Genomic DNA, 27,765 nt, shown 5'->3' on the forward strand with positions numbered 1-27,765 from the left:
TATAGTGAAATAGACTATTTTATTGCTGCACACATGCTTACACATTTCTTCTTAAATATAATGTTGCTCTGGTAAATTTTACAATCTTCTTAACTCAGCAAGTGGCTAGTAGTAAATAAAAAGGACAGAGGCAACAAAACACAGAAAGGACACTGGCAACAGAAGAAAAATCAGAAGGTTTTTATTTTGTGATAAAATTATTTGCAGCAAGAATAAAGTGAATTCAAATCTAAGTTTTGTCCTGGCTCATCTTAATTAGAGAGCTTGCCTGCATGCTGACCATCTGCTTATGCACGCTTTTGGATAGCCCTATTTTGCCAAAAGGGACGGGGGGAGTTAAAGGATCCCGAATAATTGGACAACCTGACAGGCCTCACAGATGTGACCACTAAGTGCACGCAGACAGATGAGGCATTTGCTTGGAAGCCCATGTGGACTCACACTGCTGGGGAGGCAGATCAAAAGGCCACGCTGACCTTTTCTCCCACATGTACAACTGCAGCCTCACTTGCTCCACGCTTAAGGACGCAGGAATGGAATTATTCAAGAGCAGCCATATGGAAAATGCTTCCCAGCACTGCTGCTCCTCCTCTGCCTTCCTCCTGCTTTGCTCACAGCCAGTGTCCTTTAGCAGCTGAGGAATCTGCAGAGAAAAGCATTAGCACATTCCTTGATAATCCTGCTTCTGCATCTCGCTCAGTACAAGCAGAAGGCAAAGGCCACGTCCTGTTCCCTGGTGGCTCCGTGCAAGCCTTGTGGGCTGTCACAAACCACTGCTGTGGAAAGCTGACTACAAAGATGTCAGAAGTGGAATTTCTGCTGGAGGAGAAGAGATGTGATAAACTAAACATCCTGCTTATGTTCAGTGTTATCTTCAGCCATATATAGAGGAGAAACACAGGGGAACTGAATCAGCTGCGTTAAGCTGCTGGTTTTTGCAGCAGGCTTTCATGAGCCTGACACTCCACTCAGCAAGAAAACAAGCAGTTCTTTCACCCTTCTTCCTCCAAAATATATGGGACTTCCTATTAAAGCTTCCTCAACAGCCCTTCCCCTCCCCATGTTCACGGAGATACCTTCATCAGTACAGCTGTGCTGGGCTCTTTGCTGGTCCTGTCAAAGACACACTGGGCTTAGAGGTGGACATGGAGGTACATTCCACAAATCACACAACAAATGCACAGCTCCTCTCCATGTCACCGTCCCAAACAGAAGCACACTCCTGCTGCTTCCATGCAGCAACACACCCCTGCAGGGACACACCCTCACCCTAGTATGACTGCAGAAAACAAACCACAACAACTCCCTGCACTTCTTCACAAGGGTTTTGAAACAGAACTGAAGCACAGACTGCTTGAGTAGACCTGCCACCACCATCCCCTGCCCCAGAGACTTGATCTGCAAGAGACACCACTTAAACCCAGATGACAAAGTGCATAAGCATCTGGAGTTCAGTTATATCAACGAACCTCATCCCTGCTCCCCCCACGCCAGCTCTATCCCCAGCTTCTGTTAAGTGCAACTCAATCCTGACACACGATTTTGCCAAAGACTGGCTTTCCCCAAGCACATTGGCCAAAGCCCAGAGTCCCCTCCTCAGAATTGAGTGCAGCCTGCTTAGTGCAGGTGGTGCCCACTGCCTGCCCATGGACCTGCCAACAGCTTCAGTGCAGGACAGGCACAGGCAGTGAGGCTGCAGCTTTCACTTGCTGTGGGGTACCAGCCTCTTACCTGGTGAGATTAGCAAAGAAGGGAAACCCATCATCCCAATACATCCACACCTGAAGCAAGTCCCTGCCAAACCCTGGATCTCCAAACTCTTTAGCCATGAGAGGCACCACCACCATTACAGAAAACAACACCCTGAAGCTGCAGGGGATCCTTGCCCAGTTCCCACATCCCATAATAAAACCACACCTGAAACAGTATATTTCAAGCTCTTGCCTCATGAAGTGACCAAAATGATTGTACGAGTTGGTTATGGCAGCCCAGAGCCTGTGCAGGATTCTCCATGTGCTTCACTCAATGCCTCTTCTCCCTCCCAAAGCACAGCACGGGAAAGTGTGCCCAGCATGTGCCCTGGAGACCTGAGACTCTCCCAACACACCATTCCAGAGATGGACAGCTCCAAGGGCAGCCTGTTTGGCAAGGCAAGCTTTATGCAGGGTTATCAGCTGCTGATTAGTGCCAAGGAGAAGGAACACCATCACCCTCATTAGGAATCCAGGCAGACAACACGAGATAACACGACCTACTGCAGAATACGGATTCAAAAACATTCATTAGTACAAACAGTGAATTTCCTGGAGGACAATGAAGCTACATGGCTCAAGGCTGAGCAAAGCCAGAAGGTCGCAGAGTGGGACAGCAGCCCTGTGAGAGACCCAAAAGGCCCCTTTCCTTTTAAAATGATTTCCAGTGACCCCTCTTCCCAGACCCACCAGCAAGTCAGCCTTGCCCTACCACAATGAACAAAAATAAAGGGAAAAGTGCTGTTTCCAAGAAGAAGGTGTTTCCTTCCCCTCTTAAAAAGGGCTGCTCTCCCTTCTTTTGTGCATTGAAAGCTGCTGCTTTCTAAGAATGGAAGAATTCTGGTCTCTACTGTATTCCCAAAGATGCTTGTTCAGAAAGCTTTTAAATTCTGAGCACTTCAAAGCAATGAAAAGCTAGGGAAGACCTGGAAATCACTTTGTTTTGGTTTTTTTCCATCTAAGTACTAAAATAGCAGGTGAAGACAGTGCCCTCCACATAGCCAAGTACCTCTGTGTCCCTGTTAGGGAAGCACTGCCCACTTCTGCCAGTCTTATAATGCTGACAGTGACAGTGCTGAACTCCTTTCCCATATACTTATTAAGAGTTTAATCCAGTTTTCTTCCTCTGCTGCTGGTAATTCAACAAATATTCTGGCATGAGCCAGTTCCAGAAGTGTGTTGTTGAACCACAGAACGGGATGGGTCCTAACCCCAGGCAGTAGGAAGTCCCCAGAACAGCTCCCTCACCATTCCCAACAGCTCACAGTCTCCTCTCTGCACTGTATTGTACAAAGGAGCAGCTACTGACTTAGGCTGAGCTTTGGGAGCTATTTCTGAAAGGAGAAACAAAAAAAACGCAAGTAAAACCAAACACAAACCAGAAATGCGAATGTCCAGACACAAATAAATTAAAAAGAAACCATGCCTGAAGGTGGATGGGAAGGAGGACCAAGAATGGGAAGTGGGACATTCAGACTCAGATGTTCTTGCACTCCAAGCCAGCGCAGCAAGGGCTGTGCAGCTGCATTTGACAGGCAGGGTTTGCACACATCAGCATTCGAGCCCTATACTGGCCAGGAGGTTTTCTAGAGCTTCAAGTTTCTGGTTGGCTTCCTCAATGGCACTGTAAGTCTGCACGTTGCTGGTGATGTGGAAGCGGATGTCATCGACCAGAGGGATGGAGTCAGTCTCCTGCCGCTCCTCCACAGCCTCCGCGTTCTCCTTCACAGCAGCTGCAAACTCCTCCAACTCCACCAGCTGCACCAGGAAGACAAGAGAACCATTAGGAAGACAAGAAGACAGGTAAAGAGATACCAGGGGTTGGGATAATGGTCTCAGACAGTTAAGGGATCCCACAGAAAAGAAAAGAATGCTAGAGTATATGGAGACCCAAGTCTTCCTACAGACACCACTTGAAGATGCAGCCTGCCATCCATCCAAAGGAGGCACTAATACCCCAACAATAAACAGTCTCAGCTGCAAGCAACCTGCACCTCCCACAATGCCCTGTAACACCCTCTAACTAAGCATCCCTGGTTCTGGTATTGGGGCACGGGCATGCACAATATTCCCCCCAAAAAGCCTGCCTGGCAGGAACCAGGAGATGTTGCCAGACACTTTTGGGCAATGTCCTGTAGCAGAGAAGCCAGGGAGTGCTTGCGCCTGTTTCAGAACTGGGAGCCACAAATGACTATCCCCCCTTGACTCAGCCTCACCACCACCAGCATGGCAGCTGCTCTGCTCTGCACTCAACCTGACAGAATTGGGTCACCCATGAATGATTCTGTATCAGGTTCCCCAGGAACGTGTGGTGAGCTGAAGGGTGAGAGGCAGCTTCCATCTGTCTATGCTACTGAACTGTGCCTGGGCACAGCAGGTTGCTGAGCCTTACTCTGCTACCACACTGACAAAATCTCTCCCTGCTGCCATCAGTGCATCTCCACAGGATGCTGGCAACCACTGATGTCTGAACATCAGCTGGAGTGGCTCTGTCTGTGCCAACACCCTTAAGAAGGCACACTACCAGTGCTGGGTCCAAGGACTCCCACTCAAGCTAGAGGTGGGGAATGCAAGGGGAACATACAAGCAAAGCCATAGCCTGATGACTACTTGGGATATTCAGCAGCTTTCAAGCCCTTCTTCAGAAGCCAGACTATGGGTACAGGCTATGTCTGTCATTCCCAAGCTATACACTGAACAAAGTAACAGCCCCAGAACCACTTCCTTCATTGTTTTCTCATGCCAAAAATAATTTCACACCTTTCAAGCTACAGGTGAAAATGTTACATTCCCATGTGAACTGTACAAGCCATTTATAAAGATCTGTCTCAGGATAAAAACCCTTCATAGATGCTAGTTTATCCTTCCATATGGCAACTTTCTCCAAGAGTCCTGAGACTAAGCTATAATCATTCAGGATAACACTTAAATGGAGCCCCATAAGGAAAACTTCAGTGTTAAATTCATTACTTCTTGCTGTTTGACAGCAAAGTATACCCTGAGCAAACCCCTACTATTTGATTTGTCATCCTCGAGGAGATTAGAGGTCACATTGATTTCTCCTATCTAGAGCATCATGCCAGGAAGAATTCCCCCCAGCCAACACCAAAAAATATTTCCTGCACAGAGCTCCCCTACACACCTCTTTGGGTTCTCCAGGCTGCAGCTGGTGTATTCAGGGAACACCATGGCTACTCTGGGCGCAGTGGCTGAAAGTTCAGTGAAAATCACCTGCCCCTGGTACTTGCAAAGCTTTTCGGGCAACTTCTCACCCCACATTCCACAGGGATGTGCTAGACAGGGACCAAAATTTGGCTTATTGTGGTGACATAAGGTACTGCCACACTCCTCCTCCTCTGTCCTAACTCACCATGTGCTTTGCTCCTTAACTGCTGCTCATTTTCAGGAAGCACATTAATCCAGAGAGGACAACCACTAACTACAGACCAAAGTACAACCATTCAATCTGCTGTCTCTGTGGCTCAGATATAGGGGCACACGTGGTCACTGCCATGGGGAGTGTTTCGGTACCTTCTCGATGATCTTGGCCATGTACTCCGTGCACTGGTCCTCCAGCCGGGTCAGCTGGAACAGCTTTGCAATCCTCCAGATGCTGATGATGTTGTCCTCGTCGAGGATCTGTGCCAGGGCCCTGCCGCAGAGGCGCTTGAGGCCGGGCAGCAGGTACATGTCCGCCACACACAGCACGTCGTAGGCGTTCTCTGGGGACAGCTGGCAGTGCACAGAGGGGAGTTACTGCCCAGTCCTGAGCACACTGCTTGTCACTGGAAACTAACGTGTTGTTTGGCCCATTACTGGACAAGTGCTAACTATGGAGAGACAGGAGCTCTGTCTTTCAGGCTACGTCTCCCACTCAGTCACCCCAGAGGAATTTAAAGTGCAGCAGGGAGTTTCTCATGCTGCAGGTAACCCCTGTAGCTAAGCACAGGGCTGTGCTGAAACACCAAAGTGCACTTGGCTGCTAAAAAATGTTCAGTGTGACAGTGGCAGGAGGTTGCTTTTACTAGACATACTTCCAAGAGACAAACAGAAGAGGCTGGCAGGACAGAGAACCTTGTCCCCACATTTTTCCTCCCATTTTATACTGCTGGACTCACATTTTGTGAAAAACATGAAAAATTCTCTTAAGTTTCTTCCTCAAACTGGTTCTGCTAACTCAGCTAGCACAACCTCCCTGGCAGAGAGGTACACTCAAGGACAGAAAACTGAACACAAAATAAACTGTAGGTGAGGCCCACCTGGGTAAGAACATATTTTGCACATCAAATACTAGTGGAGCTCTAACATGAGTTCCGACTGGACTAAATTAATGCACCAGATGCTCAAACTGAAACTGTTGTGAATGACCTTTAACATTTTAAGGCTCTTGAGAAAGAGGACCACCTTCCCATTTCCCTCTTGGGTACTTGCAAGTGATCTGAAGATAAAAAATGTTGTAGACAAAGTTGGAGACACCACCTCCAGCTTCACTCAGCCTCTTCTCCCTGGCTGGGCAAATCCTATTTTCGTCAGCCATCTGCGTCACTAACCTGGAACTAGAGCCTCTCTGTTCCTGCTAATGTGAATTGCAAAGAGCTCAGTTACCCACACCCACTGTAACAGTGGATCTGCAGGACACAGCATGCCCTGGCTGCGGAGGAGGCGAGGACCCTTGCGTTTAGAGACCAAGCCACACTGCTCTGGATGGAGGAATGGTAACTGGTACAGCGTGGCCCACTCTCTTGATAACTAGTGAGCAGCAAACACACTGCTGTGCACATCTATATCTAGATCCAGGGTTGTTCCCTCTGACAACTACAAATAACTGATTTTTTTCTTCCCCCACAGCTGTCTGCATCTGTGTTTGGAGAGACAGCTCCCAGCAAGTGGCCCAGCTGTGAAACACCCTGCAGCAGCTGGGCAGAAGAATGCAAGATGTAGGAGAGCCATGCCATGAAGGCTGTATGCACATGGGGTAACAAAGCTCTTGGGGTTATTAACCAAGTGCTGCTTTGTCCCTTCATAAGCTGCAGGAACCTCAGGAGCTGGAAGTGTTTGAGCCAGTAGTATTGATGGCTGCAGCTCCCAACTACTTCATCAAGGAAAACCTGGCAAATGTTCCTCCAAGAACTGCCCTCGAGCCTACCCAAGTATTCTGATCAGCAACTTGTCTTTGTGCCTGGAACCCTTTATGTCCTCTGCACACTCTTCCCCTTAACTGCAAACACTGTCACTACTGCATGGCAGAGAGACACCATAAATCCTTTGTAAAGAGAAACATAGAACTGAGAGTGCTGATACTTGGCTGGAGAAACACAGGGCAGGGAGAACACTCCACATGTAAATGTGGAACTTAAACTATATTCCTGTCTTCCTGACCATTTTTTCTGGTAGTTACTCATGACAGGTGAACTCTCTGCAGAAGCTCACATCTTGGCTGCTCGGTTTGAAGCCCAAGCTATGCACCATTCTGCACACAAAACATATGAGTAAGATCCTTTTAACTCCTACACATTATTGTTTGTCTGTCCTCCTGACCCAAGCCCAGACAGGGCACCTGAGGCACCCCTTGGAAAGCAAGAGCTGCTTGGGAAACATCCTTCCTGTGAGTCATCATGAGGAGGGAGGCAGACTGGAGGGGTGCAAGGAAACAGGGTCAGGCTGTAGTGCAGTCACAAGGTCAGGAGGATCTTCAAGCAGCTTTGTTCCCTCTCTGCCTGCCCTTTCAGCAAGTGGCTGAGGGAAGAGTGCAGGCAAGTGAAGGACCTGCTCTCTGGCATACCAGTGGCAATCCTGCCCTTGCTGCCTGCCAAACACTCTCCCCACTTCTACCCGGAGGTGAACAGATCAGCAGAAAAAAAAGGTCACAGCTGTGTGCACTCTCTGCATGTGCACCCAACCCAGAGCACAAGCACTGCTTGGGGGAAGTGACACTGGCAGGTGCAGCAGCATCTCCAGTCACTGCCCTGATGCCAGAATGTGTTCTGGGATCTTCCAGCGAGACCAGCTGAAAGCATTTGCCACAAAACCAAAGCAGGAAGCTAATTAAATGCCGGGATTTGCTGCACCTTCCATTAGGCTGAAAACTAAGTGGGTGAGGGCTCTTTTGTTACTGCCTGCGATACTGAGCACAGCAAGGCACTGGTCTCCCAGTGGAACCTTTGCCCACCCCAGTGATTAATGACAGTGGAAATAATGACTTGCTACAAATGGAAAAGTAGGCTATGATGCCAAAAGTAAATAAGCAGAATCTCTCAACCTATCCACATCTCCAAACGTGTTCCATCTGCCATCTACTGGCAGCTGCTTCCCTTATCTCTCCACGGAGTTCAAGAGGTAAAGCTGCAAAGCCCTGTATTTATCACGTCAATAAACAGCGTGCAACCTAATTTCCACATTTTTATTATGGGATAAAAGACTAGGGATTTGCTTCCTGAACATCATGCACATGAACTACAACCCTGCCTGGCTAACAGCGCATCCCAGTATGTGGATCCCTGAGACACAAGTGAGGTAGCACAGTAGGCCAGTGAAATTTAAGAATATACATGCACACCCTGCTCCAGATTTAGAAAAATACTGAAAACACCTCAGAGCTAACCAGCATTGGAGGAAGGACCAAGGCTGGCCTCACCTCTGTATCATCACTGTAGATGTAGTAGAGGACCCGGATGAAGATGTCTTCTGAGATGTTGTGGAGAGTCACCACAGGGATGCTGGGCTGTGTCTGTAGTTCCTCACTCTCACTGAAATGATCTTCAAGGAGGGCTTTGAAATAATCACTGCGACCACAGAAAAATGCCTGGAGAGGAATGAAAAACCAAAACACTGGCATCTTGCTCACTGCACCATACCAAAGGGCACTACCAGCTTGGTGTCAGAGCAGCTCAAAGATATTTCAGAAGTTCAGATTCTGTAACTTTGATTTTCCCTACATTTTGAAGCTATATCTCCAATATTTTTCCATACCTTATTCTATCCATACCTACCCTCAGAACCACAAACACAATTGGTAAATTCAAGAGATTCGAAATTAGCATGGCCCTACGGCAGGAGCTTGAGTTGAGGTTGGATCTCAAAATTCATTCTTACAGTTGTTCATCTGCAGATCAAACTTTCCTTCTCCAGACACTGAACTCATAAGCCAGCAGCAGCAGATTTTGCAGCTGTGAATGCTGTAGCTGAATTTATAAATTTATCTCCACACGTCTGCAAGAAAGGCAGGCTTTGCTGCTTTGTTAAATGCTTTAAATGCAGTTTTCCAGCTGAATCAAGGCTGCTACTGCAGAGTGTATCCAGCATAGAAGGAGTGGGGGACACAAGTAGACTAGATTCATAGCAAAAAGGGAGGAGAAGGAAGTACAGCACAAGCACATACCTTATGGCACAAGAAGTTGTAATCTTCCACCCGGAAACACACGTCAGGACAGCTGTTGAAGTTGTCAGTGCTGTCAAATGGCAACTCCCCAAAACCAACCTAGGAAGAGAAACCAGAAAACCCTTCCTTTAACACTCCTGCTTTAAACATGCTCAGGGTTCCAAGTTCAGACTTTTTTGTTTTCCCAGAAAATGCCATCCCTCTACTCCCTCAGAGCACCAGAGATGGTCTGAACACAGATTCCAGTGTCCAGAAATGAAGAACTTGCACTGCTAATAAGGGATATTCCTGGTACAAGTTACAGCTGCCTCCTTTATCCATGGAAATTTCCTGGTTCTCCATACACCTTTGGAAAGTGTTTCTCTGCTATCTAACACGTGGAGGTGAAGTTTACCTCACGCAGCAGGTATCACAAGCATACTGGAGCTTAGGACCAGTCTTTTACAGGGTACATGTAATAATGTATAGATTACATCCATGTATACACCAGTTTGAAATGGTCTGGCTACAATTACTGCCTCACTTGAATAATCCAACATTGCTAAAGCACATTTTAGATTTTTGATTTGCAGCCAAAGATAGTGTTGTTGCAGTATTAATACTCAAGTGAATTATTTTAACAACAACACACCTCCACCCAGTCCCACATGCCAACAATGACAGCACACACCAAAAAAAACCCCAACCTATTTGCCGTATTTTTTTTTTAAATTGACACTTCCAAATATTTTCCCTTTCACCTTATTCTATATACAGTGTAATTCAACTGTAAAAAAAAAGTTTATATTCACAGTCATGCAGCCAAGATAATCTCTGGAAAAAAAAGTTTCCTCTGGTTCTTGCTTTCCATACACATGCCCCTGGGGTACCTGGGACAAGGAATTTATTCCTGCTGTCTTTCATCCAGGAAAATTACATCCCAAATTTGCACCCAGGAAAACCCTGAGCTGACAATAAAGACCAGACTCACAATAGCAGACTGTCCATTTCCAACCCACCTGCCTCCAACCTGACTTTCAGCTCTACTGAGGAGCCAGATGACTCTTCCCTGCTGAGCTAAACAAAGACACAGACTGGAACACACTGGGTGGGAGCTCTCAGCCAGGCTCAGTGAGGTTTCTCACAGAACAGGTTCTTGGATGTGGCAAGGCACCAAGGTGGCAAAAGCTCACACCACCACTGACCATGGCAATCTGGACCCATTTACCACACTCTTTGTCCACAGCAACAGTTGGCATCTTCTGATTCCTAACCACAGGAGAAGTCCAGTGATGCAAATCTTGCACATGGCTGTTGCAGTAATGCTGACTCTCCATAGCACTTCTCTACTGCAGTCCTGCTCCACAGGGCAACTCTTATTCCAGAAGAGATGCAGCAATTCAAGGAATGTTGCCCACCTGATCTATCACCTGCTTTTCATACAGCTGCCACACAAAGGGCACCTCCAGCACTGAAGATGAGATGAAATTGTCCCATTTGTAGATTCCCCAGGCTGCTATTTTACTACTATCTGTGTCTCATGTTTCAAGGGTTTGGTCCTTGGTCCCAGCCAAGGTCCACAGCCTCACTCTGTGGCAACGTGTTACAAACACCAGTATCATGATGCAACTGCCTGTTCTGTTTGCCTTGCTGTTCTCCTCACCCTATGCGCCCACAGCTTCCACATCCTCTCCTACAAATTCTGACATGAATCTGAAGGCTGCAGATCTGCAGACAAATCCCAGGTAAAACAAACCTAGCAACAAACTTTGATAAGATGCCACTCTGTGGCATAGGAATATTAATTGAGATAAACACCACGTCTCCTACACGCATCCCTTCTTTGCTTTCCTTTCACTGTCCGAAGGTAAATATCTAAAAGGAGTCCATCCCTTTGGAATGGATATGGGAGTTTTATTTGTCTCAGAGTTTGTCTCCTGAATTACAAATTCCTCTGGGCTCAATTTCCTGCTTCTAGCCCTGCCTGGTCCCCACTCTGCTGCTCAGATTTACAAGGTCATTTTCAATTCCTATTACAAAAGCAGGTTCATGTCTTTGTTTCTCCTATTCAGCATGAAGTGGCTTTGCAGAATTTTCCCTTTTACTCTCCTTTCAAGTCTCTACTACTTCTACTCTCCTCCCTTGTCATGCTTGAGGAATCTAATCTCCTTTGCAGGATCTCCCTGCAGAAAATTGGCTTATTCCTCCCACTACCCCTATTCATACAAGCTCCTTCACAGGCCTCTGTCCAGGCAAAGCACAGCTGCCAAAGTCAAGTATTCTGCCCAGGAAGCACAACACAGTCCAGCCTACAAGGTGCAAACACATCCACAGTAACTCAATCACCATATAGAAATACTCTCAATACTCTCACTCTCCACCATCACATGTGGAGGACCAAGTCTTTGCTGCTACAAATTTCCTATTAGAGCTTAAATAGAAATGTTGCTGGAGGCAAAAACATACAAAACAAATCAGTGGCAGCAATTTGTACCTTGGCCAGATTATCTCAGCAAGAAAATTGTAAATAAATTACAACACAAAATACAGGGGTTGGTGATCCAAGAGAAGATTAGCAGCTCGCAACCAGACGCAAGTGGATTGGATACAAAAAAAAACTAAATTGGAAACATGTTGTAAATATTTCAGTTAATCTGCCTCTGCCAAACAGGCAAAGCAAAGCACAGGAGTCACTGCCATGGACAAGCACAGTACACAGGTGCAGACAGACAAGACGGAACCCATCTACTCATTTCAAACTGCTCTTCCTATGCATTATAAGATAAGTTTTACCCCAAAAGTGGCAAACGGTCACTTTTTTGCAGCCACACCAAGTGTCAACATGGATGGAAAGAACAGTATTTATTTCATGGCAAACTCTGACCCTTTTAAGTCTGATTTCATCTTGGTTTGGAACATAAGATCTCAGTTAAAAGGTAATTGAAAACAATTACAAGGAAACCATGTGCCTACAGTGTCATATACTGGAAGCCCTGGAGTCTGCAACTCAGAGGTCACCTGGCAGATATGAAATGAAGAACCAGGCAGACAGTGGGAAGCCACATGGGTTTTGACAGTTGCCTGGCTTTTCATGGTATTTTACTTAAATCCGTCACTGCAAAATTTTATTGCAACAAACTGAGGAAGCAGCTGTTGTGGACAGAAAAATCCTGGCCATTACTATTTTAAAACAAAACAGAGACAACAACCACACTTGTAAAAGGAAACATTGGGAGAAAAAAAAAAGGCTTTCAAACACAAACAGGAAAGAGAAACAAGGTACCAGAATTATAAATGTGTTTGAGATTTCAAAGAATAGACAGCTATCACTCCAGAAAATAATAATGAGCTGTAACTGGATATCATTATTGTTTCAGCCATGTAAGATATCACTAACTGTGAAACTGGAATGCACAAAGTTTCCTACATCATCCAAGTATCAAAGACATTACATGCAAATTATTTGTTTATACTGAAACAGAAAGCTGAATACATCCCCATTTCATATAATACGGCATTACATGACATGCTGCAGCTCAAAATGTTTCTTGCCAAATTCTGGAAATGCTGGCTTTTATCCAGAAGCCAAATACCTATTTTGTTCTGCATAGCCTGGAAAAAAAAAATAATGTATGTTTCTCTTGAGAACTTGGATGTCTGTGTGTGACTATGCAGTTGTTCCTGACATTTTAGGTTACACAGTTTGTATACTATTCCTTGTATGGCAGCAAACCCTGCAAGAATGAGGATGTGCAATGCCTCTGTTCCAGAACAAAGGTGCCCAATTCACAGAATTTAACAATTTGAAAACAATAGAATAAGAGATAAATGGCAAACAAACAAAAACGAACAAACAAAAAGTACCTAGAGAGAGAAAAATGGGAATCTTTTAGAATTTATCAGTCTTAAACAAAGCACCCACACTTGTGCATGGCACACAGATTCTCTAGTGAGCAGGTGTGTGTGCCCATTCCCTCTTCACTTGTACAGCTGTAATAACTCTAATGCTGCCTTCATGCCAATCAATGAACACAGCAAGGAAACCACAGCTCACAATCACAGCACTGTCAGATGATTACATTATTCCAAGTTTCCTCTTTTCCTTCCAGCTCCTATTCTACATGAAAGAATTAAGAAGGAAAGTGTTCCTAACTCTAGAAGAACAGCTTAACAGGAGTATGCCATCAAGGTCTGGAAACAAGCAATCAAACAGGAAGTATTCTTTTTATTTGTGAAGTGACTTAAAATGTAGGTAAATCTCACTGTTTTGGGGTCCGTGATCCTTTTTTTAATTCCTGGGGAGGTAATCTGAAGCTTATTTATAGTATCACCTCCCTTTAAAGCCTGCAAACATACAGAAAAGCATATTGAAAGCCACAAAAAAATGTACAGCTATTTGGAGGAGGCAGGTTACACAGGAGAGATTTCTAAATCGGTAGTTGTAAACTTGATGGAGAAAAGCTCACTCTATAGTGAAATATATCTGAAAAAAGCCAGCACAAAACATGTTGGCTTATTAAGGTAAGAAACTTTATCCATGTACACACACACACACACACACACACACACACATTCTCACTCTCTCTGCACCAGGCAGGTTTATTTGGCAGGGAACAGAAAGAGAAAGGCAACAAAACTTGCTACATCACTCAGTCATACAACCTCTGGGCACAGCATCCACCTAAAATGAGTCCATGTTATTAAACACAGCGGTTGGTATAAGAAAGAGGAAACAAAGGACATACATAAGAGCAAAATAAATCTGCTGATATTACAGAAAACACCAGATGCAGAAAGAATGAAGAAAAATAATAGTTTTCCTGTTCTGCAAATGGGAGAGAAGATCTACGTATACGATCCTAACTAACAATATGATGGTATTTTAACATAGTGATCATCAATCTGGGGGGCTATTTCTGAGGGGCAAGACATAGTTGGGAAAAGCAGATCTATGGCCAGTCAAGTTAAATTCTCTTCAGAGGGACTCACATTTCTGCTGGAAATATTATCAGGGTTTGGAAGCACCTCTCCATTGAAGTGTGTCAGTTCCCAGCAAGCAAGCCCAGCAAGCCATTTTCCACCTATATATCCCTTTGGGTACCAATGCCTGCTGCTACAACATTTCTAATTCTCAAGAAGGACGGCAAAGAGAAGAGCTGGGGGCCTTGTCCCATTGTATTCAATGGGGAAATCCCCACCAACCACATGGAAAGGGTTCTATTTACATCCCCGCTGGGGGGAATATCCAAGGGGAAAGACCAGCACTGACAGCCTCATTATACAATTCTATGGCATTTCCAAGCAATAAAAGCCTTTCACCATTTGGAGCACCAGGAGACAAGCAAGCACTGAAGCCTATATAGCAATGATGTGAGTGGACACAAGTGAGCAGATATCCCAGCCCCACAGAGCCCACAAGGAGTAGAAGTGCTCCCTACCCGCAGTTCAGCTGGCAGGGCGCAGTCTGCCAGGAGAGCCAGATCTTCCTGCAGCCGGCAGTTACCTGTGGGCTCAATCGTCAGCACTTTCACACAGGTCCCTGGCTTGGAAGAGACTGGAAGAAGCAAAAAAACAAAAGAGCAGAGATGCCTGAATTCCTCTACAAACATTCTCTCCCATTTAGATAAAAGACACTCCAGGAAAACCAGAGTTATTGCTGTTCAGCTTTTACTGCAAAACACATACAATTTTTCTACACACACACACATTCAGCACCCCTCAGTACAGCCAGTGAGCAGGGCTAGAAGGGGATGCATGTACTGTTGTCTCTTCTCAAACCTCCACTGAATTCCTTACGCTGGAATATCAACTGTGAGAAACAAAGTTGTCACAGGCACATTTCAAGCCCAACTTCCTCTTTGGGATCCACATCATCAATTAAGGACCATGGATCAGGTTGCCCTGATCCCTGTAGGAGCCACTTATACACTGCCCTCCCCAGTCAACCACTCCTACAGCTGACAGCGTCACCTAAGGTAAAGCCCATGCCAGGGAGTTTTTAAGTTAATCTGCTTCCATGCCTCTCTGCTGTCACGTGCTTTCCACTGGGTCCCATTTCAGCTATGCCATCCTGATTTCACTGCAGAGAACAAAGGGATTTATTCTTGTTTAGTCAATAAGTTCAGCAGGTGCGAGTCTGTCCTCTACTCTCTGTTTGTAGATCCCTAAAGCACAAAGACCCCAAAGTACCCAGACTCCTGCATGTGCCTGAACTAAGCATCACTATCATCAAAGAGCTCAAACAGAGCCTTCAGAGACAGCAACTTCATTTGTCTTTTTCAGACATAGTGTGTCTTCCTGTCTTAACAAATCAGCCTACACAACAAAACAGCCCAAAAAAGCAAAAATACATGATCATACTTCAGTGGTCTTGCTATGACTAAAGTTGTTGCGGAGCTCACAGAAGCCAACTCCAACTTCAAACCAGTGGCAGCCCAAAACAGACGCACTGTGATACAATGCTGCTGCCAGCAGAGCCTTTCCTGTTTCTGGCTACTGTGCTCACCACCTCAGGTTTGTTCCGAGGTCAGCATGGTTTGGGGGGAGAACTGGAGCATGTAAGACATTCAAGAGTCCCTGGATACAAGGAAGCATGTGAAAAAAGATGGAGCACCACTGGAAAATGCAAAGGTGTGGTAAGGAAGCCTTAAGATACTGTTGGGAGCCAGAGAGACACAGGGTTAAGTCTGAAGCATTCAGAAGAATTTCTGACAGGTATGATTCACCACATAAAACCCCTCACAGGTGAATCACGCCACCTTGAGACCTCATTTCTCCTGACATTTTGCACAGCATTACATGAGCTCCATCAGATGACTCCATTGGGTCGTGGGCGAAACAAGACCACGATGTGCCACAAAACAAGATCTCCACCCCCTCCTCCACATCACTGCTGCACCCTTCAAATATGCCACCACTGTACCTCTCCATAGGCTGCATATCCCAGAAAGATTTCTGGAAAGGGAAGGATAATCTACCAGTACAAAACAGTCGGGCACCATGATTGCTATACACAAAGCTTGCCAGCAAGGAGACAGGCTGCCCTGTTAGCACGAAATCCTACCCTCAGATAGATGACTTCCAGGGTAAATAAGCTAAGAGGAGGCCTGGCACCAACACAAACCAGACTGAGTGCATTTTCTCAAAGAGCCCTGACCACTTATACATCAGCATGAGAGAAGGAAATGTCTTACTTCGCAATTAGAAATTCTTCAGGGCAGAGAGAAACATCTGTATTTCTGTAGTACTTATTGTAACAGTCACCAGATCAGGCTCTGTAAGTGCTAATGGATCCAGCAAGCTTTAAGAAGGCAAGGCAAAGAGCTCTTCTCCTGGGATGCACAGAACATCTGTGCACTTTCCCAGTGACACAAAAGAACAGTGATTTTTCTGAGAAGAAAATCTATTCAGACACTGCGTTTTTCAAATCCAAGGGCACAGCATTTGGTGTCACACAAAAATCTTTCCTAACAGAGACAACAGAAATCAAAGTTGTGAAATAGGAATAAGGTGCTGGCTGCCAGCAAGCAGCAGGGACCACGAAAGAGGAATGCAAGAAAGACGAATGAAGGGGTTTCTGAGAAAAGCAACATAAACAATGCAAGGAGCTGGAGGGAATAACCAGTGTGGTTGAGCTTGAGACTGGGTTTCCTCCCAGTCTAGCACAGCTGTATAGCACTGACCATCACCTACCAACGTATCAGCTGCCTTGGTTTTCCTGGTCAATACTTTGTAGTGTTCTGGTTACATTGAGCCAATGTACCACAAAATGTAAGAGCCACAAAAAACCACACTAAACTCCCAAAACCTACAAAATGATGCCACACTCAGATACATCTTCCCAATGGCACAATTAGCTACAACCACAGATTCTGCACATCCAGTGTCTTTGCTACAAAGGCAAGCATATCAAATTTGCTCTCACCCTTTTTGCCCTAAAACTTGCTTAAGTAACTGCAGAACATTTATTTTCTAATACATACACTTCTAAAGGAAGAATTATGGCTTATTCTGGACAAATTGTTTGAGCTCTTCCAAACACTGCAGTAGTTTTTTCTTGTTATAGCCACAATGTACACACAAGGGAAAATAGGCAAGCATTCGCACCCAAATATATCTCAGGTGCAACAGAAGGCACTGGGTCATCCTCTTCCTATACTACTGTCTGTGCATGCCAAGATACTAAGTGCTTTTGAAATACTGATTAACTCTAGATAATGAGATTGCAGACACTGCAATTATCCAGTGGAGCTGCAGAGGCTCGAGTTCATGTTGTTTTCTTGTTTCAGCTTCATAATACAGAAGCAAGACATGACCCTGCTCTACAGACCTGAATCAGAGTTCTACTGCACAGCAAGCACTTGGAACAGGCAGAGGTTTCTAACACATTCAAAGGAACAGTCATGCTTTCTCAAGTGCCAGACACAATGTGATCTAAGATCTTTCCAATTTTTTAACTTCTGTAACTCTTACATATATGCCTTTCTGCAGAATCAAGTTTTCCTGGCTTCCACATGAAATTTAAGAAACAAACTTTTAACAGTTGTTCTATTTCTTTGAATCCAACCTGTCACAAATAAAAATCAAGCCTAGTACTTCCATCGGTGCTTTAAACCACCCATTGATTGTCTTCTGTCAGGCCTCAAAATTGAAAAACTGTTCCCTCCCCAAAGAACACAGAAGTTAAATGATTTGTCCAGTGCTTTTGTATTTCCAAGTGGTGCTTCTATCTAAAACGTCCAATTAACCTGAAACTTTACTTCATTATTTTCCATTTGAAAACCCACCAAGAAGTCAGCTTTTTTGCAGTTCACAAATTTAAGCACCTTTTCCTTCCACAATATTATATGAGATTTTAACTAAATGAATTAAGGTGGAATGTCTCAGCTAGATCCTGGGAGAAAAAGATAAAAAGGAAAAAACAGATCTCCAGCATCTCACAGAATTACTCTGATATCAAAAGATGACACAAGATCATTTTGTTACCTGATTTCTGAGTAGTTTTTATTTTATATTCATTCACCACTCCCCTTTTCCACTACTTATTTAATACAAACTGATACCTTACAGTTTTTATAGATACCAAGAAATGCATTTCTAACCTCTTCAGGTCCATGTTTACATTTGTGTTTATACAGCAGAAGTAAGACCTGTGACACAGCTTCCATAAGAACTTGCACCCTGCGTTATATGGCAACAGCTGTACCATGGTAATCTTGTACCCCACCACCACCAAACAACTACACATGCCTAAAGAGAGACCTGCACATGGTAATATCTTCCATGTGATTTGCAGATGAGGAACTTCTTGAGCCAGAAGTATTCTATCAGTTATGCTCTGCAACCTCAGGAGGCTGAACAATCACAACTCATATTCAAAACGAAAAGGTGGAACACGTACAGCCCTGCCTCTTAGGTCAGGGAAGAAGATGCTATTGACTAAACTACAGACTGGAGTCTCTTCTCAAATCAAAATTAACTTGATTAAAGTAAAGGAGTTAACTCAGAGCACAGAATGAGAATCAGAAGCTTTCAGCCTGAAGGTTTTGTTATCCAGTAATTTTTTCTGCTTCGTGACTAACACCACTTGTGCTGTTTTGATTCCTCTTCACGTGTCCCTTAGCTTGATTCCAACTGTTGGTTTTCATGCAATAAGCTTATGTCATGATTAGATCACAAGTTATTTGGATAACAAAAAGTCCTTAAATAGAGTATTGTTTCATTTAAGGTTTGGCACATCCACGTGTTACTAATATACACATGTTTTCAGAAATACTTCTCTGCTTTTAAAAAAAGTGCTGTATCTCCCTCTGCACCCATTTTGGGCCAATTATCAAAAATTTTACTTTGGTTAGGGGTCAGATAAATGCAGAAAATTACTTCTAACTGTATATATTTTATCTTTCTGGGGATTTAAACAAGCTCTCTGCTGGAAGACACTTCCCAACATATACTCCACCATGCTCAATTGAATGTCTGGCAACCACAGCAAAGTCCTGCTGCCATGGCTGCTCTACTCTAAAGAAAGCATTCAATATAAATTATAAACATGCATATGTCAGAAACCACTACAGCTGCCTTATAGAAAGGCCATGACTGAAAACTACCATGCAAACATGGAAATTCCACAAGAGAATCATTTTCTGGAAGCCCCAAGGACACCATGAACCATCCACCATCACACTTTCCTGTTTCTCCCTGAAAGGGCACACAGGCACAGCAGAGACAACAGCAAGTCAAATGCTTACCAAATTCATAGACTTTTTTACATTTGGTCTCCAAATCATCGATGAGGTCCTGCAGCCGACACTGCTTGGCCAACCTCTTGCAATCACTGACATACTCTACATCAATATCCAGACGACCTGTCAAGAAGAAATGCACTCAGCTCTCTTAATCCACAGGACTTAGGTGTAAAAATGGCAAAAAATAAGGTCTGAAGACTTGATGACACAAAAATTCAGTAATTAGATACACTGCCTCACTTTTCAGCATCCACTCACAACTCAGTCCCAGAAGCTAAGACTGGGTATTCCACCACCACCCACTACTTAAATCAGTAACAGTTTGGCATTTAATTCACATTTCCACTTTCCAGGGTTTACCCAAATAGCTTCATTCAAGTGTTCAGAGGCCAAACAGGCTGTACAAAACATGTCTAATTCTCTCAGAAAATCAAAAAACAGCAGTACAACAGCAGCAGGCATGACTGCCACCACCACTGGCTACCCAGCTTTGGGTAAGAATGGACTTCAGGCTCACAAGTTTTCATCTCAGGATCTTTTATAATCACTGAAAATGTGGCAAGGAACATTTCTGAACACACTGTATTGGAAAAGAAGAGCCTTGAAGACAATGTTATTTTCTGGCACCACCTCCTGGCCTGAGATAGTTCAGCACTTAGCATGCCTACAATACAGCATTGGGCATTTTCATAGAAGGTTTAGGATCAACTTCTGTTCAGAAAAAATACTGGAAAGTAGTCAAAGCATTCAGGACACACAGCTCAGGTCTGCCAAACTGAAAAAGTCCTACATGGGAAACTGGCTTTTCACCACCTTAGGATACAGTTATACCAGATGACAGATTTTCCTTCCTTAAGTTAGAAATACAGTCTCCAAATCCATCCAACCAATCAAACCAAGCTGATTTTTGTTTTAATTGACTGTATAATTACTGGCAGGACAACAACTGGCAAAAGGTACAAACATCTTGGAAGAGCTGGTGATTGCTCACATTCTCCCTTTCTGCCAGCAGAGAGGATTTGTTGGTGACTCAAGCACCCAAACACTGCTGAGTGCAAGCCTGTGCCACTCAGTGCAGAGGCACAGACAGCTGCTCACCAGCCATGTACACAAACACCAGAGGGTAAAGTCATTTACCTGTGTATAGATACTGCAGAAGGGCACCAAAGGCTGCTGGGTTAATCTAAAATAAAACAAGAGAAAGTTACATTTGGAATCACCATGAATTTAACCGTAAGTTTGAAACATGATCCTGAACAAGTAAAAAAAAAAAAATCTTAAGTAAGAACTCACACAGTGCATCTGATTTTCTTGCTCCCCATATAACTAATGCTGCCACTCCACCTGGCTTACACAGCTCGTCACTGTCTCAACTGATACCAATCCCTCAGGTACCTCAGGGGACAGGACCTGACTAATGGAAAAATTCCAGAGACATGGTTCTGTAAAATACAGGCTCTGTAAAATACAGGTTTTTACTGATCATAAACATTTCCACCTCTTCCTAATTCCAGAGGAAAGATTTGTTCTTGTACAAAGAGAGAGGAGAGCAGTGTTCTGAGAAACTGGAGTTATGCTTGTCACAAGAGGATTTGCACCACCAGAGTCAAGTTACACAAATGTGTGCCGGAGTATGGGTGGTTAATGGATGGAATGCACTTATGGCCTATTTAGTTCTTGCTGCAAAGGCAACAAAAGGGACTCAATTAGTGCCAATTATTGAGGTGATGTCTTCACCACAGACCACCTGTCCACCAGGAATTAGACAGACTCAACTCATCCCAGAGAGGGGTCGTGACGCAGCTGGCAGATGGTAGCAGCTACCTGCTACTGCAATTAATTAAGATATGTTTGAGCCCATGACAGAGGGAACAAAGGGGAGGTATGCAGTCTGCAGCCTTTTGTTATCTCAATAAGATGCTATTTTACTGTATGAAGTGCCTTCACAAGCCCTTCTCCTCAACTAGGGTCATTCTGAGCCCCAGGAGCTATTCACTGTGGAAGTTAACCCTCAAACTGTCCTTCCTACTCACTTTCCTCACCCAGGTGGAACAGCAAAAGAAAGAAAAGAACTGGAAGCACAGCCTTGCTCACCAGTGGGTGCTTCAACACTATCATGTTCTTCCCCTTCCATTTGGTCTCAAACATCTCTGCAAAGTAGGCACTGCGAGCGCTGAGGATGCAGCGGTGGGCACAGAAGGATTTGCCATGAACGATGAAAACAATGTCACTCTGGTAACCCTGCTCCAGCAACCTGCAGGAACACAGAGAAGGGAAATTCATTGCAGCATGAAAAAGGAGAGAATAGAGTAACACTAGTGGGGAACATGGTACAATTAGGTCTAAATGAACAAATACCCCCGGGCATTGCAGTCTCTCTCTGCCCAGCGGGACGGCCAGCACAGGGCTGGTCCTTCACACACTGGAATGTCTCACTCCCTTCCATAGCTCAAAGGAGTTTTGTTAGTGCAACCAGGCGGCTGGAGAATGAAACCTTCCTGCCTTAGGTGAACACCTGAATGCTGGGAACCGATTTTAAAGAGGAACTAGTTGCCCCCAAGCACATCTTTAAAAGTTAGTTCTGCTTTTAAATTGTCAGATGTCAAAAAAAGCACTGCAAAAGGGCACACTTTCAAAAAGAACTACCCTGCTACAAAGTAAAATGCAACTTTCCTGCTCTCTGGGCACTCTCAGTGTGCACACTTTAACCATGTAACAAATAGGAGAGGACTTGAGGTCACCCACCCTCAGAAGAAGGAAGGATGTGACAGGCATGAAATGCAGGCAATTACCACATCAGACGTGAAGCCTTGTTTATGCCTGCATGCCCATACCTTCATTCTTTAAAAGGAAAAAACCAAAACTGCTACTTCCAGAGTTTGCAGCAACCATCACCAGTGTTTCCTAATGCCCATCAGTCCTTGCATATATATCCTCACAAACATCCCCAAGAGGTCAAATCAGGTGGACATCAAGCATTGTACTCCTTCTGGAGAGCTGGACTGGGGCATAGAAAGGTGTGGGGTCACACACAGAGATGTTGTCAGAGTCTTGAATGCTGATCTCAATCTCCTGCCACTAGAACACCCTTCCTTCTAGTGTCTTGCCCCAAAGCGAACAGAAGCATTAGGTTTTTACTTTTTCCCCCCCAACTGTTGCTCTTTGTTTCAATTTTAACACAAGGTCTGCTTGAATGAGAAGCAGAAATCGGTGCATTTTAGCTTTCATGTATGCTCAACCCTACACCATCTGAGCCACAGTCACCAGGGCAGTGATAAATCACTCTACAAAATTCTACTTCCCTGGAAGACAGAATCTGATTTTACTCAAATAAATGAGTTTCCTTCCTCTCCTCTTTTCAGATTGTCAGATCTTTCCAGGACTTATTAACACTCCCGTTTCAAAGATAAAAAAAAAAACACAACAAGGTTTTAACATCTGTAAGTCAGTAAAAAAACCAACCAGCAAGTCTGTAATAGTATCAGCGTAGAGAAACAGCAAGAAGAAAAGCTTGAAACTATTCCTCTACTCCTGAGCAAGTTAGGCTGCCACTCAAGCTCTAGTACAATGTGAGACATGCAACCTTCAGAAGTATCTTAATAAAGTTTAATAACCAAAAAAAAAGGATTGGGCAATGTCACTGTGAGTCAGTTTGAGGCTTCTTAAAGTGCTCTGTTTCACAAATGAGAAACATTTTATCAGTGTTGAAAACTTCAGCTTGCAAGTTATAGTACCTTCAGGCCTGAAACTTAATTTCAATTGACATACTATTCTAAATTGCTGATGTGGTTTTAGGGATCTGATTTTGGTTTGACAGTCAAGGATGACACCTTAGTGCTTCTGCTTTATAAAGACCAGCTTTCTGTTGACTCTGGACTCTGTACCAAGTCACTAGAGGCTATGCACACACACGCCTGGAGATCATCCCTTAGGGCACAGAGGACATCCCTTAAGAAGCTCTACATGCCCAGGAATGAGAGAGGGTACTGATGAGTTGCCTTTCAAAGCTGCCCTGAAAAGAGCGCTCAGGAAGGCTGACGGGATGCTCTGCACACGCCTCATGTCCTTACCGCTGCAGGAAGACATCATAGTAGTCCCTCTTCATGCACTTGGCTGTGATCTGTTTGTACTCCTTCAGCAGCCGGCGGATGGCGTCACTCAGAGCTCCGTACAAACAACGTTCCCCATCAAAAGTGTTTGCCTCACACTTTGCTCCTGTAAAACAATCACAGGCACAGGCCAGCAGGCACAGTTAGATCCTTCTCAAGTGTCCCCAGATGGTCACTAAACAAATATGACTTCTGACTGCTGACACATTTCACTGTGGTCCCCTCTGCTGATGAGCATATTTACAAAAACTGAGCTTCCCTCATATGTGTACAACCTAAAGCTGCTCTCCCACAGACGAATCCCTTTCTGAAGAAGTCAGGACTTGTTTAAACTGACCCGTGTAAAAAGCCTCTCAGCATGACTCCAGCAGTGTTCTGGGAAGACAAATCTCACTGTACTAAGAGTGTAATCATTTATTGGACTGTTAAGAGCTCTTCCTAAAAAGTATTTCTGCTTTGTATAAGACGGGAGATGCCTCCTTAGGTTAGAATCTGCTAGAAATTTGGAGGGTATTTGCATTTTCCTATTTAGAATTACACAAGTGGTTGATTAAGATGCTGGGAATGCAGTAGAAAACCAAACCTTTTGAGATGTGACTGCACTCTGGTTCCTCTGGCAAAACACTATGTACGTAGGGGAATTTAGATGCTGAGAACCAAATGGGCAGGCACTTTGCCTGAAGAATTGGTCTTGCTTTGCTTGAGATTAGCAAAATCCCTTGCATTTCACCATTAAGTCCTGCTTACAAAGCCAGGCTATCAATAGAGTACAAGAAAGTTTTACACAGACAATTCTTCATATGAAGTACAACTCTCAGATCAGCATATTCCCAATACCATTGCACTCTCACAAAACATCAGCTGTGATTTCAGAAAGTCATGCTGCCTTGAGCCATCACAGACAGCTTCCCTTTCTGCGCATTTTCAGGATTTCAAACAAATCAAGAAATTTCAAGCAATTTCAAGAAGCAAATTCAAGCTGCAAATGGCCAGCAAAAGGGACCATGAAGGTGTGTGCAGGGCTCCCTCTGTAGCCCAAGATCGCTGATCAGATGGTTGGTTGTAACAGAAGAAGTTTCCACAAGGGACAGTGAGAAGGACATACAATCCACACGGACCAGAGAAAGGTATTGCACCCATACCAGGACACTTTTGCTCACCATTGGCTAGAAGATACCGTACAAGCTCCTCGTGTCCACACAGGCAGGCGTAATACCTGACAACAACGAAAGAAAATTAGAGACGCAGTAGGAAGTAAATTCAGTGTTTTGGCACATCACCCCACACAGACCACAGCACTGAGCATCCCTGAGAAGCTTAGGAGGCCAACACCTCATAGGAGTGAGGAATTGCTACTGAATAGCACAGAAGCTGGACCCCAGCAACAGACTAAGCAGGATCTGTTCCCAGCAATCCTAGGCACTGCAAGGAGATCTCAAGGTCCCAGTATCTTGTCAAGGTTCAGCATCTTCTGTTGCACCACCAGCTGCCAAATCCATCCTCATTTTAAAGGAGATCATTTCATGGGCACTCAGCAGTCCACTGAATTCTCAAAAACACTCCTTGCTCCTTCTGTTGTCAGTCCGACTGCTGCACGCTATGCCAAGGAGGGAACAGCACCCACACTGGATGTACAGCAAACCCACTCCCCTAAGTTCTAGTTACAATGAATTTTATTTTCTCTTTCACAGTCTAAGCCTTTCATGATTCTCTTGCACAAGGACCTCAAACTGTCCTACTAAATAGGAGAATACTGCAGCATGCATTGCAGCAGCCAAATGTTAGTCTACCTCTACTTTGGGAAGTTATTCTGTACTCTAAATATATTGCAGATGTCTAAATGTACTTTGGAATTGTAGGGAGGTAAAAAGCTCACAGCATGTTCCTCAGCACCTCCAGGGGGATTCCTCACAACCTACTGCATGTTCACAGCCCTGCCAGACAGACTGAGATCCCACAGTCACTTGGCATTTTACCAGGCCAAGCTAAACATGCTAGAATGCCATCGTCTTTGGTGGGGAAAAAGCCTAATGAAGCCAAGAGCAGAGTGCTTAACCCAGGTAATCTGGTCACAAAACCCCACGTCTGAGCATCACTACAGCAAGCCCCAGTCACATCGGGAGACAAAGACGCATTTAGCACAGCACCCACAGGGAAGAGAAGCAGAACTATGTAGCCAAAGTTCCCAAAAAAGCAGAACCTGAGACATTTTGTAACAGTGCTCGGAGCTGCTGATGCAGAGAGAGTAAAGGAGCTCTGAAGGCCCTACCCCCCGCCCAGCCAGTGCTCCAGGCTGCAGCACTCACAGGGGTGTACTGTCCCATTTATCACGGACATTAATTTCCACATCTCGCTGTTCAAGAAGGTATCTGGAAGAAAAGGGAGAGAGCAAAGTTACAACTTCATGCAGCTACTCACTCAGTCACATTCTCCTCTTTCAGAAGATGAAGATGTAACTTCAAGTTCATAGAGTAACTTCCAAAGGTATGACAGGACCTTGCACTGGACTTGGGGAGCTGTCAGCTATGGCTGAAGGGGCATCAGCCAAATCCTCAACCCAAAGAATGGTGTTCTACAGCATGGCCTGGCAGCTCCCTTCAATCTTAAGTGAAGCACATGGGGGAAGAGGGGACTCAAACCCATCTCTAACAGGGCAGCAATCCCAAAAGAAGCCTGAGTACTTCTGCAGTACCTTCACATTCCCCAACAATACTCCCAGCCTAGATGCTTACAAATAAATTGCCAATTTTACAAGGTCAAGGCTGGACTCCCATCCTGCTTGTGGCTCTTCCTGACAAAAGCAACAACATCAGTGTCACTCCAGACTGCTCTTGAATCCTGCCACTTCCTTGTCCTGCACATTTAGGCTAGATCAGATGCTGTCAACACTCCCTCTCTGACACATCTAGAAGCCGGGCTTTGCCTTGCAGACAAATCTCCTGCACAACCTGGGTCTTGTTACAGCCTGTACTGCAACAACCACATGTTAAAGTCCCTCTCAGCCTTCACCAAGACTCTCAAGTCTTGGTTTTTTATCACCCACCACACGAGTCCTCCCTTTCACTCCCTTCACCTTTCTTGTCTAGAACTTCAGGTTCCTCTGACCATATTCAACATGCCAAGCAACTCAGCTCCTTTCTACTCAGTCCCATGTGGTCAATCTGTCCCCTCTGCTCTGACAGCATTCTCAGACTCTCTTTTCTGCACCATTATGTCCATACAGCTCATCTTAAACTTCTGCAAGGCCATCCCTCAGACCCCTCTTTCTACAGTAAACCTGCAATTCACTGCTTGCAACGATTTAATCGAACACAATCACAACAGAGAACAATGTTCCCCAGACCTTACCTATCTGCACACTTATCTTTCAGTAGCAAGCACCCTGTAACAGAGGTTGCTTCTGATTATCTGGCATATCACACACTAAGAGATGGAAGAATCAAGTAGGATATAAAGGTGAAGAACAGTTTTAGATTCAAACCATGAGACGCAGGAAAAGGACCTTGCATTCATCCTGCAGACAACAAGCCCATCTGCCTCCTGATCCAAAATCACTGAAGCTAAGCTGTGCTGCTTCGAGATGAGAAAGGAAACTTGACCTGAAATTTTCATATCCCCGTATTACTCAGAGATGCTCCCACAGTCTACAGCACAAGGCGTCTAAACATTTCCATGACGATTGAGTCCCAGGGATCCAGCTTCCTACCAATACAAATACCATTTCCAACGGTAAAGGAAGAGCAGCTGGAGAGGAGCCTTGTGCAAGGACATTTGCCACAGGCAGCATCCACACCCACGAGTACGCAGTGTCTGTCCGACACTCAGACACCTGCCGGAACCGGGCACACCTCACGCGAAGCTAAGCACCCCGGCAAAGACCCGGTGCACACCCAGCTCCTGGGGTGCAAACAAGCTGCATTTCTGTACGACAAACAAGCGGCCCTTTCCGCACCCCTCACCGCGGCCGCCCTGGGGAGCCCCAAGCCGGCGGCAGCCGCCCTGGGGAGGCCGGGACGATCTTCCGGTAAACACGTCCCAGCAAGGCGAAGCCGCCCCGGCAGGCCCGGCCCCGCTCGCCCCGCTGACCAAGGCGGTTACAGGCAGCGGCGGTGCGAGGGACCCGTTCCCCGGCCCGGCCCGACCCGGCTCACCGCACGCGGCTCACGTCGCCCTTCTTGCAGCTGGTGAACAGGTCGCTGGTGTCCATGGCCGGCCCAGGCCGCGGGGCGGCGGCGCCGCATTGACGCGGGGAGCGGAGGAGCGGCCGCGGGGCCGGGCCGGGCCGAGGGACAGCGGCGGCGGGG

At 45.2% G+C, this 27,765-nt stretch overlaps 1 protein-coding gene across 1 annotated transcript; it reads right to left on the bottom strand.

The window, feature by feature from the left end:
* ABTB1 (ankyrin repeat and BTB domain containing 1) lies at nt 1-27,749 on the bottom strand. Its single transcript, XM_039559100.1, has 12 exons — nt 27,613-27,749; nt 25,768-25,830; nt 24,622-24,677; nt 23,423-23,567; nt 21,447-21,606; nt 20,490-20,535; nt 19,356-19,472; nt 14,547-14,662; nt 9,130-9,228; nt 8,386-8,553; nt 5,283-5,483; nt 1-3,509 (listed from the first exon to the last, which is right to left on the bottom strand). Exons 1-12 carry the CDS (start codon nt 27,666-27,668, stop codon nt 3,303-3,305), a joined length of 1,434 nt encoding a protein of 477 aa, XP_039415034.1. The 5' UTR covers nt 27,669-27,749; the 3' UTR covers nt 1-3,302.
* Nucleotides 27,750-27,765: the final 16 nt, after the last annotated feature.

Source organism: Corvus cornix, chromosome 12 (assembly GCF_000738735.6).
Source record: "Corvus cornix cornix isolate S_Up_H32 chromosome 12, ASM73873v5, whole genome shotgun sequence".
In the NCBI taxonomy this organism is placed as follows: Eukaryota; Metazoa; Chordata; class Aves; order Passeriformes; family Corvidae; genus Corvus; species Corvus cornix.